Source organism: Crocuta crocuta, unplaced genomic scaffold, assembly GCF_008692635.1.
Source record: "Crocuta crocuta isolate KB4526 unplaced genomic scaffold, BGI_CrCroc_1.0 scaffold545, whole genome shotgun sequence".
NCBI classification, from domain to species: domain Eukaryota; kingdom Metazoa; phylum Chordata; class Mammalia; order Carnivora; family Hyaenidae; genus Crocuta; species Crocuta crocuta.
The window spans coordinates 2770707-2793837 of record NW_027551563.1 but is presented as its reverse complement, the minus strand read 5'-3'; the positions used below and the strand labels follow the sequence as shown (position 1 = coordinate 2793837).

The 23131-nt window shown below is 34.3% G+C and overlaps 1 protein-coding gene and 1 pseudogene across 1 annotated transcript in view; both read left to right on the top strand.

Annotated features, from left to right (window-relative positions):
* The window catches only part of GBE1 (1,4-alpha-glucan branching enzyme 1), a 269814-nt gene extending 247805 nt beyond the window's left edge, over nt 1-22009 (top strand). The window contains exons 15-16 of the mRNA XM_077750044.1: nt 12582-12697; nt 21238-22009. Of these exons, the coding sequence (XP_077606170.1) occupies nt 12582-12697; nt 21238-21294 (173 nt within the window). The 3' untranslated portion in view covers nt 21295-22009. The remainder of the gene's footprint in view (nt 1-12581; nt 12698-21237) is intronic.
* LOC144219938 (U2 spliceosomal RNA) lies at nt 10631-10753 on the top strand (annotated as a pseudogene).
* Nucleotides 22010-23131: the final 1122 nt, after the last annotated feature.

The window sequence follows — 23131 nt, the reverse complement described above, 5'->3', positions numbered from 1 at the left end:
TTGCTTTTCCCTTAAAGTAGATATTAAATAGTAGAAAGGGAAAATTGATCAAATATTATCAAGAAAATATATCATGATTTTGTAGCATTTAAAATTAATACACTAGAGTATATTGTCAGAATATTTGCTGAACGACTTTCACAATAAAGATCTACCATCCCTTACAAGCTTACTATATGCTGTGCACTTTGCAAGCACTTTACACTGATTATTTCACTTAGTAAACCTTTTTCTTTCGTAGGGAACAGCATTACAAATAAAGAAGGAGAAAATCTGAAAAGAAAACATTGGCCTGAAAAACTCCATATCTAAAAACTCCATATCTTTCTTTTAAAATAGTCCTGTATTTAAGTAGTCCAAAACAGATGGTTCACTACTATTTAAAAAAATAAATTGTACAATTGTATTCATCACCTTTCTTTATCTCTGATGCCAGTTTTTTTTTTAAGAGAACATTCTGTATCTAAAGTAAATTTCTAATATTGACTGTTAAATTACTTTTTCCTTCTGGATCTCAGTAGAAATTAGTCCTTTTCTTTTGCTTTTTCTTTTGCTTTTGCTTTTGCTTTTGCTTTTCCTTTTTTCAGTAAATATCTCCTGCCTGCCAGAATGCTGTTTAGATCTTACATAACTGAGGTATTTTCATTTTCATCATTTTCTGTGAAGCTGTTCTCAGAATCTCACAGGGTCAAATTGAACAGCCAGTATTTCATTTAAATGTGAAAATGGTACCTGATACTTCAGAAGGTTCTTAAAATTAAGCCATGATACAATTACTGGTTCACTGTAATTATTTAATAGACTTATTAAATATATGGATGCTACCACCAAAAGAAGAGTTTCTATTTCTCCAGAGAAAAGTGGAAAAAGTAGAGCTATAAACACTATATTCTTGTAACTGGTGGCTTCAGTTATAACCATGTGTAAGAACCATTCCTAATTCTATTAATATAGTATTTCTTGGCCTAATGGTAGCAAAATATCTAATTAATTCCTATTATGTAAGTGAAGTTTATTTGTGAAATTAATTGATTCTTTTTGGTTGCTATAGGGTATTAACTGTTGAATAAGGAAAATATTTTTAGATGTTATTGAGAATAATTATTTAATTAATGTATAACTTAATGAAATACAATCATATTACCTTTTACTGGTGCACAATAATTGTTTCATTACAGGAACATTAAAACAGGAAATTATTTTGCCTGTAAAATTATAAACATTACTGTAATTTTTTTCTCCATTGGTTTATATTTAGAGATAGTCGGTTATTTTCACTTTATTACCTTCTGTTTCCACACTCTCCCTTTCTTCCTAGCTAAGGAAAACAGGAAAAATATGTTTGTCTAATGATAGCACTCTTTTCTGATTCTGAAACGTTATTTTCTTCAGTTTGTTCTCTTACTGTAATATTTGCATCTCCCAATGGCTAAGTAGTTGTATTTCCAGTTCTTATATTTGCAACGTAAACAAATTTATTCTCATTACTAGAATAGTGGTTAAAACCATGTGCTCTTAAGATAGAATAAGTCTGCCTAAGCATTCAAGATCTACCTGCTGCTTATTCGTGTTATGAAAGTCACCTCACTGTTTCTTGATTTACTCATTTGTAAAACACCTACTTGAAGAATTATTGTCAGAATCAAATGCATTAATGCATGTGAAAGGCTTAGCAACAGGGCCCTGCACATACCGTGACCTCAATAAATGTTACCTGCTATAGCCAACATTGCTGGCATCATCATCGCCCTAAAACATGCGTTAGAAATTTGATCATCAAAAGAAAGAAAGATGGGGTGCCTGGTGGCTCAGTCGGTTGAGCATCTGACTCTTGATTTCAATTCAGGCCATGATCTCAGGGTTGTAGGATCAAGCCCTCCATCGGGCTCCACATCAGGCTCTGCACTGAAGGTGGAATCTGCTTAAGATTCTCTATCTCCCTCTGTCCCTGCCCCCACTTGTATGTTCTCTCTCTCTCTCTCTCTCTCTCTTTCTCTCTCAAATAAAAAAATTTAAATAAAAAAAATAAGTTTATTTAAAAAGAAAAAGGAAGGAAAGGATGAGAGAAGTAGCTACAAATCCCCTGTTATCTACATTCTCTGCTCCTACCATGTTCATTTCCTGTTCCCCAGTTCACCACCACAAGGTAATTTTTATGCTTTTTCAATCCTGGAAATAAGTCTTCTGCTTCTGGCTAAATCCTTTCCACATTCTGGCATCATTGGCTCACCTTTCTTTCTCACCCCCTTTCTCCATCTGCTGCAGGACTATCATGATTTTCCTTTCCTGTGTACCCACTCTATCCTATCTTGTTCCCTCAGGTCCAAATCCAAGTATTTATTCTGTTTCCTTCCTTGTGCTCTTCCCTTGAAGAATTCACACATACTAAGAGCTTTGGCTCTGTGAAGATGGTCCCTAATCACTATTCCTGTGCTGATGTGTGCTCTACACCGACTATAATTCTGTGATATTAATGACCATTGGGAAATACCAGGCAGCATAGAATCATAGATTTCTAAGAGGTAGAAGAAGTCTAGCATGACCAAGTTTAGCCCATTGAAATTAAATAAAATTGGTTGGGTTAGAAGATGTATTTTAGGACATGGTTTCTAAATTAGTACCAAAAATTAAATCTTCATAACACTTTACCATGTGTGAATACTTTTATTCACCTTGACTCCTCTTATCTTCAACCTAAATATGAGCACTAGAAAGATTTATAACTTTCACAAGATCATATTCCTAGTAAGTGAATAAATGCAATTTAAATCTACTTCCCTTAATTTCAGCACAGTTTTTCATGTGGACACCAGATAATTCACTTTTTTGTTGCCCTGTCAAAATGCCATTAAAATTGGCAAAGTGTGTCTCACTAATTACTTATAATTTTATGTTTTCTTTTCATTTCTTTGTAAGAGTTAATGGTAACTCTGACTAAATGTCATTTTTCCACAGTGTTAAACTATCCTAGTTTCTAACATACTCAGAAACACAGATCAGTTTAAGTGGGATGTTTTTAAACAAATATACTCATTTTAAAAGTAAACTTTTTTAAGGGTAAAATAACTTTTTTAAGGAAATAGATGACTACTCAAGTTTTTTTTATTAAACCAAGATATAAACCTAAGTATATTTCAACTTCAAGTGCTGACTAGGAAAGTATAGATCCTGAAGGATATTGAAGGATAAAAGGGTTTGAGGATTAAGCATCCCATAGAACAGAGGAAAACACTTATAAAGAGGTGAAAGATAAGAGTTCTGCTTTCATTAGCTTTCTTGATAAGCTGCTGTTCCTGTTCTTCCTTGAGTAGCAGAAATTATAACATGCATGGGAGCTCCATATCACCAGTATAGGTTTGCAGCATGGGATTTCTGATTTGTTTTAGCCACACACAAAAAACACAGTCTTGGACAGATTTAGGGAGATTGAGCCTCCGTATAGATTTATATTAGAAGCATGTAATTGTATACATTTCCTTTTCTTACCTTAATAATTTTGAATGTAGGAAATTCATTCCTCATGACTTTTTGTCTGCTGGCTTCCTCAGACAATTTACTCAAAGGGTATAGAGAATCATATTACGGTATTAAAGTAACTCTCTCATGACCATAATAGTGTCATCCCTTTGAAATTTTGATAGTAACTGGATGCTCTAATTAAAGCTCACATTTTTGAAATAACTATAAAAAAATAATTAAATCTACATAGAATTTGATTCAAAACCAGCCAGAAACGTTGCTCATTTGAATTATATAAGTCATTTCCATGTCCGACTATCATAGCTGAAACATTTGTTGATTTCATTTTGAATTGTACTAGCGTGTACTTTGCGGAAATAACTTCACAGCTTTGCTCTTTGCTTGTATTACTTTGCATGTCTACCTAGTAGGATTAACCAATATGATTGTTTTAATGATTGTCCCTGGAAAATGTATTTATTAGGAGTCACATGTGTGGCTCCTAATAATGTGTGACTCATTTTTCTAGTGCCTATGGAGGGAATGTTTACTTCAAATCCTTTCCCTTACCATCATCAATCTAAGTACAGTGATGATAGTTATGGGCTGGGTGCCCAGAAGTGCTCAGGAATAACTGGGAGTGATGGGGCACATATGGGCACATGCCCACGCACACACACACAGACACACAGGCCTGCAGGCTTTTCTTCACAGTTTTTCAAGGAAAACTAGCTCAGCCCGTCCGCATTAGTTTTCTAAAGCACTGAGTGAGCCCCAGGGTATTATGATTTTCTATTTGGTCTGAAACTTACAAGAGAAAGAGGAATATACATTCACTACACACATAAGTTATAACTTCAAATAAAGAAAAAAATCTTTACTACCAATTTTAAATAATCAGCTTTCAAATCTTGGAAGTATTTTAATGTTCATATACTTTGCAGTCTTTCAGTAGCAATGGTGGTGGAGTGGTAGAATCTATTATACCTAGAGGTCTACCCTGGCCCTGCCAAGTTATTTTGTAATGTATTTTTATGTTTTATATGCATACATATATGTATATGTATGTATGGTTTATATACATAATATATGTGTGTGTGTGTGTGTATATATATATATATATATATATGTGGCTTTGACTAGTCATTTTAATGTTCTATGCTTAAGTTCAGTCACCTTTATAAAGAAAGCTTACCAATCAAGTTGATAATACAGGTCTTTATATGCTGACTTTAGTAAATATGTAATCAATCATCCACTTCAACTGACACTTATATAAAGTATCTGTTCTCCAGGGCTTATACCAATCACTTTAAGAGTTAACTAGCTCAAAGTGACATGAATTTATTTTATTGTTGTAACTTCTCCAAACAGAAGGTGAGAAATCTTTTAAAATGTCCAAGTAAAATTTGTACATAATGAAATGGGATTGAATTAGCAAAGATATTTTACACATCTGAAATGTTAACTGTATAAAACAAGGAAAGAAAATCAAGGTTGGGTATATTTTATATAACCAAAGTAGTAGTAAATTATTTCTCCAGGTTTGGCAAAAACATGCATAGATCAAAACCCAAGGAGAATATAAATTATTTTCCAATAATGAAAATAAAATCCATTCAATAAATAATGCCGGATACTAACCTAGGTCCTAGGTGGTAGGGAAGTAAGAGGAGGAGTGGGTAAAGACAGAAATTCCTTAAACAGATTGTATTTTAATAAAGGAAGATAGAAAATGAAATAGTTATTTTTATAGTGTGTTATAGGTATGGTGAAAAGACAGGACACGTACAAGAGGGTGTGGGGAAGTATTTAGTTTTCAGTGAGAGTATTTAGAATAGTTTCCCAATCGTTCTCAGAAGCTTGAGGAGCACTTTTCTTTAAAATAATAATAATAATAATAATAAAACTTCACAGAGTACCAGAGTTGGTTGCTCAGTTGACTAAACATCTGATTCTTGATTTCAGCTCAGGTCATGACTGCAAGCTTCATTAGATTGAGTCCCACGTTGGACTCTGTACTGACAGCATGGGGCCAGCTTGAGATTCTCTCTCTCCGTCTCTGCCCCTCCCTGCTCATGTTTTTCTCCTCTCTCTCTCTCTCTCTCTCTAAATAAATAAATAAATAAATAAACATTTTAAAGCCTTTAAAAATAAAAATAAACTGAAAATTTTAAAGAGTATCTAGTTCTCAAAGAGTTTGATGTACTGTTCTCCTAATCCTTATTATTAAATTTCTATTTAACAGGAAAAGTGTTTGAATCCTAGTGAGAGCAAAGTCAAGTGGGGAAGTCATGGAAGTAAAGGTCATTAAGAAAGAAGAGGCCAAACTGGGTGTAAAAAGTAAGATAGAGAATAAATAGACCCTCTTTACATTTTTTCATCAGTTAGACATCAGGGTCCAGGGTCTGTAATAACAATATAAACAGCAGCTAATAACTTGAGAATCTTCCCTGACACTAGACACAACATTAAGTACTTGGTATACATTGCTTCATTAATCTTCACAGCAGCCCTCTGGTATGGCACCTCTGTTTTACCAGTGAGAAACTGAGCCTCTAGAAAGTTCAGTAACTTTCTTAGAGACACACAGTTAGCAGTTGCCAGAATTGGGATTAGAAAGTAATTGTTGGACCCCAAAGCATGTGGATGAACCCACCATATTTTACTGTTAAAGAATGATTTCTCCTATCCCCGTCTGTCTGCAAGACATAGTGCAGATGATACTTACTTGCTGCTTATAACTGTCATTATTTTTCAGGGACTTTGAAGTTTCCAATTATCTTTTCCATTTATGTATATTTTGTTGGATTCCATTGAAGGCTGTATTAAGTAAGTTTGGGAAAAGGTGTTTCTTTATAACCTAAGTCAAAATTATTTTGAGTTCAAAAGCACAATGTGTTTGTACAAAATGTTGAATCTGCATGGTCAAAACTCATTTAGATGACAAAGTATGTGGCTATAAGGTGAATAAAAATCTTATTTTTTTCTTTTTCAATTCTAAATAATTGCTATTGCTTCATCAAATAATTGAATTTACAAGTTCTTTGGGTAATCCTTAATGTCACAGACAAAAAGCAACAATTTTAGAGGATGGTTAGGCTAGAAGTGAGGGCATACTTTTTCATTATTAGACTTTAACTGTGGGCATATTTTTTCATTATTATTCTTTCTTGAGTTATTGAGAAACAATGACATTTTTATTTCAAGTTATATAATCTTCTAGGACAAATAAAAGTTCCTAGTTTGGTTGGTCAAAGTATTCTGTAAAGTATTTAAAATAATTTTTCTGTTTGCATAGAGAAATATGTGGCAGTCAATGCTTCGTATTATCATTCAATTTGTTATTTACTGATGTATGTCATTAAGCATGGATGAGTAAGAATAAACTAATAATTTGCATGAAAATTTACCTCAAAAAGCATAGTGTTCCATTAGTTAATATGATAGATCATATCTGAGCCCTCATCCTTTGAGTTTGTTTTATTGCTATTCTGCATTATACAGTTTCTAAAAATTTACAGTCAAGCAAACTTGAAGAAATTGTAGTTAATTGCAGAAACCTATTGTTGATGAAATGAGCACATCCTAGAATATACTAGAAATATACTTCTATTTTGTACTTAATTAAAGCATGTGGTTGTCATTTAAACTTTTAATGAAGACAGTGCTCACAAATTTGCATATATGTAGCTCATGCATGAAGATGTTGCTTTTAACAAAGACACCAAAACTTTAATATAAACTAATTAGGGTTAAACAAAAAGAGATGGTTACCTTAGAGAGATGCTGTGTTTGGTATTTATTATATCTTAAAATATACCTTGGTTATATTCAATAGTTATTTCCTTTATTTCACATTACTCCATGTTTTAATTTTATTTTAGAAATATAATATTTGGGGATTTTTTAAACAAAAGAAAAGAAAAAAATAAAATGAATATTTTCCATCAAAAGTAATGTAGTCATAAATGCCACATAGCCATAAAATAGTTTTGAAACAATAATTAAAATATCAGAATTCCTTTTCAATGATGAATTTTTAAGTTTATATATTTTTTGGATCACAGAATTAATTGTGGGAATGCCTAAATCACACACACATACACACCCCTACTTCACATTAACACACATACAGATTAATAAAATATATAGCTACATATCACAAGTCTTTGCTCCTTTTGTATTGGAACAAAACCAGAGAGAGTAATTAAAAGTTATAATGTATGGCCCAGAGTATTGCCTAGGCATAATTTAGCAATATAGGGACATCTATTTAAGATGCTCAACAGCTATAACTGAAGAAAGAATGTAGCTAGCAATAAATAAAATTAAATTCATGAAACATAAAAATGGAATGATTATGTTAGAACACTGTGGCAGGTCCTTTGCTGGTAGGTAATTTTAGACTCTTAAAAATATAAACTTATGTGGAAACTAATTTGACAATAAACTATTTGTAAAAAAATATATATATATAAACTTGTCTTTGCTTTCCAGCACCTGTTCTTACTCTACCAGATGTTTGTTTACAATTCCTTAAAATTTCTTACAGGATGTTTCCTGCCTTTGACGTAGATTCTCTCTCCTGGGATCATTGAGCTCCCAGAAGTTATTGCAATTGTAATAATATGGGTGGGTTGATTAAAGAATCAGATCTGAAACTAACATAATAAATGCGTATACTCTAAGATGTATTTTTTTCCACATTTTAGTATGTCTTCATTTGGGGTCTGTCCTACAATGAATGCCATGGTAGTGATTTTTTTCTCTTTATTGGGGGTATATAAAATCATCTTAAAATTGATGATGGCTTAGATGTAAAGATATATAACTTACCATCTTTGCCATTTTTATGGTCACCTAGTGGTTGGAGAACCCCTTTCATTGTCACTCAATTTGAAACCTTGGGGGTTATACCTTACAATAAATTTCCTTAGCTTAATCAGCAGGAGTGAAGTGAGTTTAGTACAGAATGATATAAATGATAGTACTTCTTACATCAAAATCCTTATACTTTGAACAGACACTTTATCAAGTGGCTGAGCAAACACAGCAGCTTTTGAAGTATTTGAAGAGCCATTGAATTTAAGAGTCTTCATGCCTTCACTCTTCTTTAATCTTATTAGTACAGGTCTTCAGAACATGGCTTTTTCTTGGTTCAAATTTAAGGACATAGATTATACAATAATGCTTAAAACTTCTTATCTATTTCAACCTGTTGATGGATACATCAAATACTTAGGAAGCTCTTGAATTTAAAATAAGAAGAAATCATAATATTTTTAAATGGCATTCAAATGGATAGGGACCTGTTTGATCTCTTTTTAGAAAAGTCTTCATAAAATAATTCCATCCTTCTATCATTTTTTTCCTACTGTAATTTCCAAAATTGAGCAAGGTAAACTTTTCAGTCCAAAATTTGTATTCATCAATAAAATGACTAAATGAGCCTAATGAATAAGAATAGATCTAGAACAAATACAATAAATGTCAGATGTTCAGACACCATAAGGAATGTTAAGAATTCAGCCTTTTAAATCAATCTTGAAATTTAATTAGACTAATCATTTAGATGAATATAACTTTCTATGCTTTTTAAATTTTTATTCCTCTCATGTCCTATTCATTCTGGTCGCTTTATCCTTAGAGTCTCAACTTTAGAATTAAACAAAAACTGTTTATGAAGAGACTTTGCCTGGATCTCTGTATAAAATAGATGCCTAGGTGTAGAGTAAGCCAATTAGATTACATTTGACTGGTGTATACATCCCAGCTCTGCCACTAAACTGGTTGTGTGTCTCTGGACACACACATTCTCCCCTTCTACTTTTGTGTCCCCAAATTATGCATCAGTGTCCTTACTTTCCATCCAAAATCTCACTGATATATCTATGCCTCTCCATTCATACTCTCCAAGTTTAACCATACTACTATTTTTGGACCATTTTAAGTCTCCTGACTGTTCTCTCTGACCTGTCTTTTCTTTTCTTGGTCCATCTTATTCTCCTCTTGACCCCCAGGTTAATTTTCTTAATTGTCAAACTCTTTCTCACCAACCTTCAACATTCTCATACTTAATTACCAAACTAAATCTTAACAGCCTCTAGCCTGGCCTTTAAAACCCCTTATAGACATTCATTCCTCCCTTTCCTCATTGGCCCTACTTCTCATTGCATACTGCTTTCTGTTTTATTTATAGACATTGATGTGCATGTATCATCTATCCTTCCAGGCTGCAAGTAGTATATAAACTAAGACTGTATCTTAGTCATTTTTTTTTTTAATCTTGCACAGTGCCTTATACTTTGTGTGTATTTAGTAAGTGAGTGGGGGAGTAAAGAGAATTTATTCTACTTTCCTCTAATACAAAAATATGAGACATGTAATTTGGTTTTTCTTGGTGAATCAAAATTGTCACAAATGTTTCAAAGATGTATTGAGAAACTTTTATGAAAAGATATTCTGTTCAGTGTTGGGAGGTAGCTATGAATGAAAGAAGGCCTGCTGAAGGTTTCCTGCTAAACCTGTTCTGTCAGCTATGGAATTAGAAACCATATTTAAAAAATAATTTTAAATAAGTGTACATTGGCTCTGAGTTATATTTTCAGAGAGATGTTCTTTAGTGGATGGGGGGGGTGCAGGGATATTAGTGCATTATTACCTTGTCATGTATGCGTGTGCATGTGTGTGTGCGTGTGTATGTGTATGTGCATATGCAATTGAGAAAGGAGTGTGGAAATGCCTGAGGAAGACAACAAGAATCAGTCAATCCAGTTGCCCAAGGAACTGCTTTTGTTTGTTGTTCTAAGCATCATCCCTCAAAGATAGGTTTCTTAATTCTTGAATAGTATGTGCGTAGTAATTCACAATTTAAGGCTCTTCAACAATTACTTCTTTTAATTTAGTGTTTTAAGTTATTGTGATTTCTGGACTTTGTGGGTTGCTTTTCCAAAAAACATTATTGTCTTCCCTGAGTAATATAGACGCAGGGCTGGGTAATTCCAAAAGTGGCCACAGCAGAATTTTTCCTTTAAATTATAGATCAGAGAAACAGGCCCTAACTGATGTTTTGAAACTTACATTATGGCTTTTGTAAGCTTTAGCTTTATGGCTAAAAATTATATATATTAAGTGAGTAGATTCCAGCCATTTTAAGTATGACGATCCCATTGCTTCTTGGCCTTTTGGCTAAGATCAAGTGTAGTATCTGTTCTTATCAGTTAAGTATGATGATCCCTTTCAATGTCAAAAAAAGGATTGTTTTATAACAATTCTTTTTTCAGTATCCTTGATTGAAAAAATATATAGCAAAATCTTACTCTAAGTTCTATGACTTTTTAAATGAATCTGCATTTTATTAATCAAAAAAGATACATGTTATTTCAAATACAGTATCAAATGTATTTAATAATATAATGAAGTCTTCAGAGAATGCCTGATGCAAATGTAGATCCCCAGTCCCTTATAATAACATAATTACTCGTTCAAGGAGATCCTTATAATAATACCAGTGAATATCAGCTCACTGGATGGGAATCCGTGTTTTTAATTAGTTACTTTCTGCAGACACTGGTACCAATGATAATGTAATTTTAACTAGTAATCAAATAATTGGATACTCTATTTCAAAAGTTTTTAAAGTATTCTAGGACATTATTCTCTATAATTGTACTTGTTTTTGTTCCTGTTTTTGGTTTTTTGAGGATTTGTACAAGTATTTAATGAACCAGAATGAACAAAAGCTAAACCTTAAATTTAATAGTTCCTTTCATTCCACAAAGTTTCATTTATTTACAGTGTCTCCAGTTATTTAATTTCACGATCTGTGTTTTGCCATTAAGTGATGTGGTATGCTCAAGTCATTTTCAGCTATACTGAATGACTTTAGAATGTGCCTGTGCCCAATTGTCATCTTTTGTATCTCAGTCTTTCTCTCTCTGTCCCTCTCTCATTAAATGCTAATAATCTGATTATCAGTTTGAATTTGAGTCAGAGTAGGCTGACCTAGATTGAATGAAATGGACCTACCCCTCCCAGCAAAAGTTCCTTCAGTGAATTCATCTGTATCTCTTTCTTACCCAGAGGTTCCCTAAGCATGAAATTATGATCATTTGTCATCCACATATACTTTTAATGTGATACATTTTTTAAATGTTTTTTACTTATTTTTGAGAGAAAGAGTGTCAGCAGGGAAGGGGCAGAGAGAGGGGGACAGAGGATCTGAAGTGGGCTTTGTCTGACAGCACAGAGCCCTATGTGAGGCTCAGAGTCACAAGCAGTGAGATCATGACCTGAGCCAAAGTCAGACACTCAACTGATTGAGTTACTGAGGCACTCCTAATGTGACACTTTTTAATGAAAATTTGGACATAATAAATTTGATCATAAATTTGAACATGATAGCCATAGCTTTTATTCTTTTGTAAATACAGTAGTGAAACATACCTAATAACAGCATGAAAAATCAGATGTTAAATTGGAGCAGCATACACGATTGCAACATCAGTGTACCTGTATCATTCACAGGGAGCATGTTTACATGATCTTGTGTGTTCACAGGAGGAGACTTGCTTAATTGTGCACCTTCAGACACATGTGAACACTTGGTTGGCTTCTGTGTTCCTCACTTCGATAACCAGGATCTAGAACTGGAATGAATTCAGAGATGGGGAAGGAATAAAGAAACAAATCAAATGTGAAATTATTAAAGGTTCTGGGATTGTACTCAGTACATATTTAGTAATAGATGTAGAGGACACATGGAGATAGCATGGCTATTATTAAATATTTGAAAGGTTACTGCATTTGAATCTATTCTCTATCACTTTTCTGGATTGAAAAGTCCCAAGGAGTCAAAAATCTCCATTTACTAAAGAGGTGAATTCCTCATGAATAGAATAGGTCACATTAAGAGAAAAGTAGATTCTCTGTTAATAGATACAGTCAGTCCCAGGCTGGATGATCGTGTAATAAGCTGTGATAGCATAACAAGGATCGCATAACACAAACCATGATTTAACAGTGTTCAGAATACTTACTTTTAAATTGCCATCTCAGAACATGTTTCATAACGTCTCATTTAACTCCTGAACCATTGTGATTCCTTAAAAGCTTTACATTCAAAATTGTGCTAGATACAGACGCAGCAGAGTATGGAGGACACCAGAGATTGGACCACAATACCGAGTTTTTCTCTCAACCTTTTAAACATAATGAACGTCCCTGTTCTCTTTTGGTAAGTAAGCTTTTTAAGATCTTTTCCATTGTGTTTTAGTTTTATCCCTTATGTTTTTTTAAAATTTTTTTAATGTTTATTTTTGAGAGAGAGAGAGAACGGGGGAGGAGCAGAGAGAGAGGGAGACACGGAATATAAAGCAGGTTCCAGGCTCCCAGCTGTCATCCCAGAGCCCAAGGAGGGGCTCAAACCCACGGGCCATTCATGAAATCATGACCTGAACCCAAGTCCGAAGCTTAACTCAGTAAGCCACCCAAGCGCCCCAACCCTTTATTTTCAAAGTGATGTTTTTGTGCTCACTTCAGCAGCACATATACTGAAGTGATGTTTTTGTCCAAAGAAACAGCATGTCTTTGATATGCCCAAAGAGAAAAAAAGAAAAAACAAGCAAACAAATAAACAGGGACGGATGATAGAGAAGTGAGCTGAAATATTCAGAGGCAGTGTGTGTGGTGCTGGGCTGAATTCAGTTTGGAAAGTAATAGTAAGGGGTATTTGGTGGACAATCAGGCAAGTTTGATTATTAATAGGATTAAAATTTTTACTCAAAAAATAAGGGGAAGGCCTTTTTTTCTATTTTTATGCAACAATTTACTTCTCTCTGTTCTTGCTTTCTGTATAAAATTTTATAACAAGCAGATTTCTACATTATTGACTAATAAAGTTTATTTTAAAACACCTTAAAAGGGTCAATGAAAATATATCTTTTTTCTTTTCTGTAGTCAATTAAAGACTGAATTCATTCTAATTATAAAATGTTCTTATTTCTTCATATTACTGAGGAAAACATTAAATTATGTAACTAATTTTTACTTTGTGGTGTTAACACATGAAAGAATATTGCTTTAAACTGCTGGGTTTAAATTCTTTAAAAAATGTAGAATTTAGAAACTCTCCAGATTTGGAGAAGGATTTCTTTGTCTACTTTGTTTCCAGATAGTAAGCTCAAGTCCATGCATCTACATTATGTTTTTTTTTTTTTTCTTTTCCTGACCAGTCATATACCTCCCTCTTTTCTCCCTCCTGTGCTCTTACTAGCTCTAACTGATTCTTGCTTTCTCTCACCCTTCTGTCCTTTTCCTCTTCTTCTATCTCCCTGGCTCAAATCTGCAATCTTTTCACCGTGAGAGGTCTTAGATTAAGATTTGTTTCACTTTTATGAAGCCAGGATATATCTAACAAAAGTATAGACATTGTAATCATAGCTGTAAATTCTCTTGTTTTTCAAAAATTTAGGCATAAGTCAAAAAGGAGAATGCATAGGGGACCCCTAATTCCTTCATTTTTCTACTATATTCCCACCTCTTAAGGCTGTGCAAGTATGTCGCTTTGTAACTCAACATATTATATGCCGAACTGCCTTGTCAAAAACAGGGGCATAAAATAAATGAACAGAGCAGAGATGAGCAAGATTGAGTTGTGGATTATTGGCTCTGAGGAAAGTTCAGTGGCCACAGGAGACTTGAGTATTACACTAACAATGATCATGGTGATACTTATATAGCTGTAAATACAGATATAGATACGTATGCATTTTTAAGAGGGAGGGCTTGATGATCCTATCAGATTCTTTTCACAAAGGATAATTGTAGTTTGTCAGAATATTCAGCTTTGCCATGTAAAGATTGATTTAAAAAATAGGTTCTGAAATGAATTTTTAAAATTATCTTGAAGTTCTGTAATAACCAAAAGAGTTAAAGGCCCCTGAGGGAATAAAAGATCATTCAGCTTGGAAAGAGGAATCATGGAGAAGCAGCAACTGGCTAAATAAAGCTGAACCTGAACCAACCTAACCAGATTGAAAGGATTTTGAAAGGTTCAGGCAAACCTTGTACATAGCACACATTCTTAAATTTTGAATCCAGTGATTCAAAATATATCCAATTGGTTGCCCAAATGTATCCAGTGAGGGTTCTATTAAGGAGAGAGCCCTGGTAATACACTGAAAAAAATGGAAGAATGTTACAGCAGAAAACTGGGGACCAAGCCCCCTGTCCTCCATTCCGTAGCTATGAGACCTTGAGTAACTTAGCCTTCTCAGTGCGGCACTTTCCTTCATCTGTGTAATGAAGGTTAGTAATAGTATCCTCTCTACAGCAAGAGATTCTTAGGCATAAACTCATTAATGTGGCCAAGCTTTTTAGAAATTCCAAAATGGTATTGCATGTGTATTTTTAGGTAATTATTGTCAGGGCTCTTCAGTTGTCTTTGGATGTATTTTAAGCACATCAAGATACTAGATGCTTTGAGGACACACAGTTAAGAAGACCTTCTCCCAATTTGGAGGAAATTATAATCTTAGACAAGGACTCCTAATCTTGGAGGATGGGCAGACATCTTGCCATCCTTTCAATTTTGTAAGAGCAAAAGTATCCAGTCATTATTAAAACAAGCCAACCAACCAGTGGCAGCAAAAGTCAGGAAATTACTTTGCAAGTACTAATTGAATTTATCTTGCAAATAAGAAATGTGCAGTTCTAAATTAGCAGGTGGGGTGGAAAGTATCACGTACGCCCCACATAAGCACATGAGAACACAGCTTAACCACTACCTGTATTAGAATTCTCATCCAACTCGGTGAAAAAAGTAAGGATTAGCTCTATCTCTGCAGCAGCAATATCTTGTTTTCAGTGACTACCTGTGCTTCAGGAAACATTCATTTAAATGTCTTTAGGGTCCAGATGAATTCAGCATTGCTTTTAGTATAAGAATAAGGGCAGCCCAAATTGACTAGAAAATCCAGTAAAACATATTCCTTCTTGCCAGAGTTCTCTTTAGAGGAGCCAGTCAGGGAGGAGGGGGGAAGGGAATACATTAAAAAACAAACCTATTCTAAGAATGCCTCATTATAATGGAATTTGTTATTAAACTGGTTCATATGTACTGGGATACAATCAGGTTTGTTGAACATGACTATAGGCACTATGGGTCTCATTCCACCACCGGTGAGAGATCACTTTTGCCTCCCACATGCCTGGAATAAAGGGCAGAAGAGAAGGCTTCTTTCCTTCTCCGTGAAGCTTCCGTCCATCACAACAAGTACACAGCATTTATTTACTAAAGCTTAATTTGCAAGCTCAGTAATCCAAAGGATCTGCTGAATAAGCATTAAATCTGTTTTCAAAGATAGTAATAAGTAGAGCTTGACAGAATCTTAAAATATGAAGGAATCTTAAAATAGCCATACGTGCTGCTGCAGCATCAGCAGGTACCAGTCCAGCATCTTCTGCATGCACTCCACCAGTTGAAACTGTGAAGCCGGAGGAGAATCATGTGTGTACATATTTGCTAAGATCAGAGCATCCCACAAATGCCAAGAAGTGATAGGGCAGAACTTCTCCATTCTGCTTCACTGGCAATTATTGGAAACTCATTTTAAATATTTTTTATGGCTTATTTATTTTGAGAGAGAGAGAGTAAGCATGAGTGGGGGACGAGCAGATAGAGAGGGGAGAGAGAATCCCAAGCAGGCTCCACATTATCAATATGAACCCCAATGCGGGGCTCAAACTCACGAACCATGAGATCATGACCTGAGCCGAAGTCAGACACTTAACTGACTAAACCACTCAGGTTCCCCCTGGAAACTCCTTGTTAGCATGATCATTTATCCGTATTTTGGTTTCTGATAATAGGAACTTCCATTCGTTTACATGTTACTTTTATGTCAGCCAATGCACTGGAAGCAGGAAGGCTCCCTTTCTCTTTTCTGGTTCAGAAATTCAAATTCCATGGTACAAATGGAAGAACAGATTATTGAATTGAAAGTGAATTAGTTTCCTTTACAGTAACTCAAGTAGTCTCAAGGGTGAAACATGAGGAAGGCCAGAGTTTTAGCATTTATTACTTTGCCAGTTAGGCTCCTTATCGTTAAGAAGTAGCCTGTTTATTCTTATTCTAAATTCAGAAGTTCAAAAGTAGACTTTTGGTTAAAATAGGGAATTTGGTATAGATGTATCTTTTTATCGTTCCTCAGTTGTAAGTATTGAAAATACAATTTAGTGATTGCAAATGTCTTTTGCTCTATCCAAAATCATGAATGTGTTAAGGTTTTCAGAAAAAAAGAAGTCAAACTTGATTCTTAAAGCTTATTCTTTTTTAATGTTTCTAAATAAGATAGTATATATTCCTATAGAAATATTTATTAGCATCACTTTTTATCTAATACAAAATAATGAATTAGAATAATATTTCTTTTTTCTTACAAAATTTCTTACAAAATATATTTTATGAACTGAAGCATGTATGTGAAAACTAAAATTATTTTATATGTCACACTTATTTTTCAAAATAATTTCTGTCATTTTTTATGACAAATGTGTGTATATAGACTCTTAAGGATCTAATGCCCTTTTCATCAAACGATGTTCTCACCCTTCGTTTATATGCTATTGCTAAATTTGACAATTTCTAAGAAAATTTAAAAATTAATCTCTAAGGTTTTTTATTTAAAATTATTTTGAGATTTTCTGTTTCAAATTTTTGACATCCTGTTTTAAAAACTTCTGTAATTACTTTTTGCAACTCAGTTTTGATCCTAAAAGAGCATAATACTTTGCCTGGATGACCTAACATAGTAGATTATTTTGGGGTTTGGGGGTCTTTTCTTTCTTTTTTTTAGCCACGTTAGTGGTTGGCATAGTGATAAAGACATTAAGGTATGCAAAGTGGGTAGATTAGCATGCATTTTGCCTCTCTTAATAAATGAATTGGATTATACTGTGGTATTCAGATTTCTTCTGAGGTGTTGACTATAAACATAGCTAGAAAAAAAATGAAATTAATGGCCATATATTACATTGTCTCATGTTCTTAATATGATCCTAACTACAAAATCTTTAGGGCTTATTGGCTAAATCATGGGCATAATATGTTGATCAGCATATCTGTGGTATGCATACTAAACAGTTTTTATATACATGTACTTAAATATCAATTGTTTATATTTAAATATACTTAAACATTTATGTATAAACCTATTTAAATTATGTTCATATTTCTTTTCGCTTGCTATATGAATCAACACTATTTTTAGAATTAAAATTTTGAAATGAGAGTTACAGAGCCAATACTTAGCACTAAATTATAGAGCCCCTAAACTGTTCATGTCTGTAATTGTCTCATCATAAGGATTACTTCTGATTATCTTAAATCCTTTAGTATAATTGGTAGTCATTTCCTAACCACTAAGAAAATTGATTTACATACTCAGAACCCTAATAAAGAAGAAAACTCAAAATTCCATAAATAGCCATAGTTAAGAAAAATCACTTGCTTGGGGAAATTCTTTCCTGTTGCCTGTACTGCAAGGACTCTAGAGCAACATAAACACATTCTCGTAATTAACACTGCAGTGGAAAATATAATTACACAATATTCCCGTTAATGATACTATACAATTATCAGCTGAAGGTTTTTGAGCAGATAGTGTTAAGAGGTCTCTAAGTGTGACTGGAATTGACATCACAAAGCTCATTCCATAAAATGACCAGCATCGGTTACTAAGCATTCTTGGAGCATTTTCTAACCCTTAAATGCCAAAATAGGAAACTCAATGCACAGATTGCAAACCTTGACCTTCTTATATCACCCCCTTTGTGTTACTTTTAAATTGGAGGTGGCTAAAATACCAAAAGATCACAGAAAGTAAGATTGTTTCTAAACCATGGGTTTATAGTTATCACTGTATTTTATTAATGAAATTACTTATGAGGTTATACAGCAAACAGAGTAGGTACCAAAACTGTGTAGGATTTAAGTAGGAGATTGATGTGACCTGTCCTATGCCACACTGACATGTTTAGGCCTCACTTGTTTCATTGCATCTTTCCCAAGAGACTTGGACTTATCAGAATCCTTTTATATGCATGTAAGACCATATCTAAAATCAGAGGAATGGTTTTCATGTAAAGGGATCTAAAATCCTTTCAGTTTTCATTTTGTTGCTCCTGAAAAATGTATATTGGTCTTCGGTTTTAAAATGCTTAGAACAATTCAGAATCATTTTGTTCTAACCTGCTGTCCCACTGATTATTATAGGCATATTATATATGCCTAGTTTCTATGATTCCCCCAAACTACACACACAGAACAATAGACTAAACATATGGCAAACTCTGAAAGGGCAGAACTATCTCTTGACTCATGCCTATTTTGATAAAAGTTGGAGAGAGAATTGGTTGAACTTGTAAATTACCGGAAAATTATAGGGAAGCAGATTATGGCATTGACATATAGGATTTCCCTACACTTAATGACAGCAAGGATATAATATTTATCTTTTGGAAGTATTGGAAGCAAATCAAACTGTGAGAAATTGAGCCAGTCAGTGACTGACTGTTAGCATTTGTGAAATTTTTCTCAGACAATGGTGATCATTTTTAAAATCACTATTAATTGAAGATTAGAAAAACTGTTCTCGGGGTGCCTGGGTAGCTCAGTCGGTTAAGCATCCAACTTCAGCTCAGGTCGTGATCTCACGGTTGGTGGTTCAAGCCCCTCATCAGGCTCTGTGCTGACAGCTTGGAGCCTGGAGCTGCTTCAGATTCTGTGTCTCCCTCTCTCTCTGCCCTCCCTGCTCGTACTCTGCCTCTGTTGCTCTCAAAAATAAATTAAAAACATTAAAAATTTAAAAAAAAAAAGAAAGAAAAACTTCTCTGGTTATCACCTGCTAAATATAAATTTCTTAAAATGCTATCATTTTACAATTGCTTTAATCTTTATTGTTCAAAACTAACCAACTATATTGATGTATCTGATTTTTTTAAAGAGTTGTGAGGGTTCTTTATCACAAAAACTGTAAGGGAAAACATTGTGTTCATTTGCAGAGTTGAGATATATTGGATATACAATAGTCTCATTCAGTGAAAATCAGCTATTCTGTTCTTTTATTTTTTTTTTCCTTAAGCCGTTTCTGCTTTGCATCTTTCATTCTGGTTCTAAACTATAAAAGCTTTTTTTCTTTTAACCATCAGTCAAAATTTCACCTAAAGATAAAATGACTGAAATAATAAAATACTCGCAATGTCAGAAATGGAAAGATACTGTCACAATGACAACAGCAGTCTAATATTATTTTTACTGTTGGTTAACAGTAGGTATGCTATATGTAAAATACCACATAGATACACATCAGGCAGTTCAGATCACTTCTCAATTGTATTAAAAGTATTTCAGATATAAATATATGAAAAAACATCTTATGATATATGCACATATTGGTCCCACTTTTATTCTTTTATTCATTATTTTATTTAGTCATCATTTGGCATCTACTTTGTATACTGGTGCCTACTAAGCATCAGAAATATGAAGACATAGGGCTCTGCCGTCGTAAAACTCTTGGTCTGGTAGGGAGTTCAGATCATAAACTTGAAAAACAAAATCACAAATTGTGTTAAGTGTTCAGCAAGAAATAAAAATGCCCTTGAACCAGAGAACCTGGATTCAGCTCTTATCTCTGCCACTTACTAAGTGTGTGAGGTTGGGAAAATTATTTAACTGACCTGCGTCTCCCATTTCCTCATCTGAAAAAAGGAGGTAATAACAGTACTACATCCTAGGCTGTTGTGAAGGGTGAATGAACAAGTACTTAAATGACCTAGAGAATAATGGATGGCACCTACTTAGCATCTAGTAACAGCTTCTAGCATTATTGGTTTGCATCCTCACCTACAGAAGGGAAGTCAGGGACCCAGAGAGGACAAACCATGCATCCAAGGTGGCACAGATTTAAACAAACAAACAAACAAAATAAATGGAGCTGTAAGAGATAATGAAGTTGAGAAACCATCATACCTTCTGTTGTCGAGGGACACCTCTCTGTGGAGCTGGGACTTTTTAAGATGCAAGAGATAGAGAACTAGTGAGGTAAAGAGTATTCTGAGAGACCCAAAGGAGGGAAGATGTGACCTATTTAAGGATCCAAAAGGCCCCTGCGACTGGAGCCTGGTGTGAGGGGGGAAGAGACAGGTGCCACACTGAGCTGAGATGGAAGATGTACTTGTGCCAGAAGCGGAGTCAGGACCCTGCCGGGCAGGGGGAGGATGCGTGTTGTATTTTAAATGCAGTGACAAGCATTTTGATTGGTTTAAATTGGGGAGGAAACGAAAAACCTTTAGGATCCCTTATATTGCATTTGATTAGTTCTTAAAATGACAGAAGGCAAAACAGGATGACAGATATGTGTCTTGGTGTAGAGCAGCGTTTCGTATATTACTTTTATTCACCTGAATGGAATAACATCGTGACCTTAGGGCAGCCTCTCCGTACCACCAGATTGTGCCTCAACCTCCGTGGGTGTGCTTCCTACGCGTAGGTCCGAGGAGCACTGGGTTTTGTAAAGTGTGTGGGGCCCTCTAGTGGTGATTGCTTCAAAGGCGCCTCGCCGTTGCCGCCAGGCCTACGGAACTGGAGCACCGTCTCTCCTTAAAGATAACGGTAACTTGAAGCAAATGTCAGGCTGCATCCCGTCCCTTTAAGGTAATGGCGTCCTGCTCCGTATTTCTTTCAACTGCACTGACACGATTGTGTTGGCTTAGGTGTACATTCCGAACCGAGTGGGCCTCATCCTCCAGAATGTGGATATACCCAACTGAAGAGACGTGGTTTCAGCTTCACCAGATGATGTGTGCTGTGTTTTCCTGTTCTCACTGTCACAGAGCTTGTAATGTGTAAGCCTTTCAAAATACCGTTGTCTAGACGAAACATCAGGTGTCTGAAATTTAATATTGGTTTATGTAAATGAATGTCAGACTTTTATTGAAGAAGAGGGGGAATATTTTTGAAACTTCAAGGATTCTAGACTATATTTTCCAGGCATCTGAGTAGCTAGGATTCTCAAATGAAGTATTATATGTAATGTCTTCAAACAGCTTTACTTTCCAGGCCAATGTTTGATACTTAAAGTTCAAATTTGAATCATGTGTCACATATGATTATTTCTGTTGAATGTATACAGTATTTTTTTAAGATGAATATTTGGTGACTTTATTTGTTCTAAAGATCTCTTGGTTTAAGTTACAAAGTGCCAAGATCATTACTATGTTTTTTTTTCAAATTATGTTTAGAAATACTGTAATAAATATGTAGTAATAATATAACATTAAGAATTGGATCAAAGATAATATAAAATTCATTATCTGTAAACTCATCCGTGGTTCATTTTGCATACGTTTTTATCTCATGATCTCTGCTTCACTTACTGTCTTGGTGGATGCTGATATCTCAGTCTTTCTGAAAGCCTGAAACAGGAATTGTAACAATTCAGAAAATGTCTTTTACTTTGGATCAATAAAAAAAAATTGCAAAATTGCCTTTGCTAATGTTTATTCTGCTCTACTGTTGTGAGGCTTGATTTAGAATGAAGGTTAAAATGCCTATCTTAACTCTGATACCTTCCCCACATATATGCACATGTGCCCAAGGGTCCAGATATGCGAGGTAATAATATTTTTTCTTTAGGTACTATTTTGTAATGTGAAATTATACTGACTAATTCAGATATCCAAGCTACTCTCCAGCTGTAAACCTGAGCACTTTCAGAAACTGAATTAACTGTCTCAACTCAGTGGAATACTCAATCATGAAATTGCCACTCAATTCATTAAATGGTAGGACACAAGTCTAAAATCATTGATACATAATTCATTCTTAACTGAGAAATTATGATGCATTTATAATACAAAGTATCTCACGTTTTTTAAAGGTCTTATTTTTCCTCTTTACATTAATACATTAATAGTGATGGCTTCTTTTTTTGTTGTTTGTAGCTTGATTATTCATTACTAATGAGCAGTACTTGGAAGTCTTTCTATTAAAAACTTATTCAGCACTGGAAAAGGTTAGCAAAGGAGACTTTTATAGCTAATCCTATTATATATTAACCATCTTTCTTCCAGCTTTTTTGAGTAAAGCCTTGAATCTGAGTCTGAAACATGTTGCTTGCTTTAACTTCAAAGTAGATTAATAGTTTGATTTCCTGAAAGAATCTGTGATATGAGCGGATGGTGATACATACCAGGAAGCATTACTGAAAGCCTTCTGTGATTCTCTTTCTGGTACAGGAATGTTGTTGATGTCGTAGCTGTGGTTTCATGAGCTGTGTACTGTACCTGTTATTGACAACATGACATACAACCATGATGCTTTGTGTTCTTTTTTATAATGTCTTACGTTTTCATTTCTTATGTATGAAGGGTATGGGAATTTTCTATCATACTTCTTTAAAAATAGCCAGAAATTACTTCACATCTAGAACCCATTTTCTTTCCCTTGTGACCTCTGTGGCAAAGTCCAAAGGACCAGAATAATAATAATGCTATATTTTTATTGTAGTGATTGACCTTAGTAATATGATTTTTAGATTCTACAGTGTAAAGTTTGAATTTAACAGTGTAATATAAGTTGCCTTTGTCAAGTGTTTCCCCCTTAGAA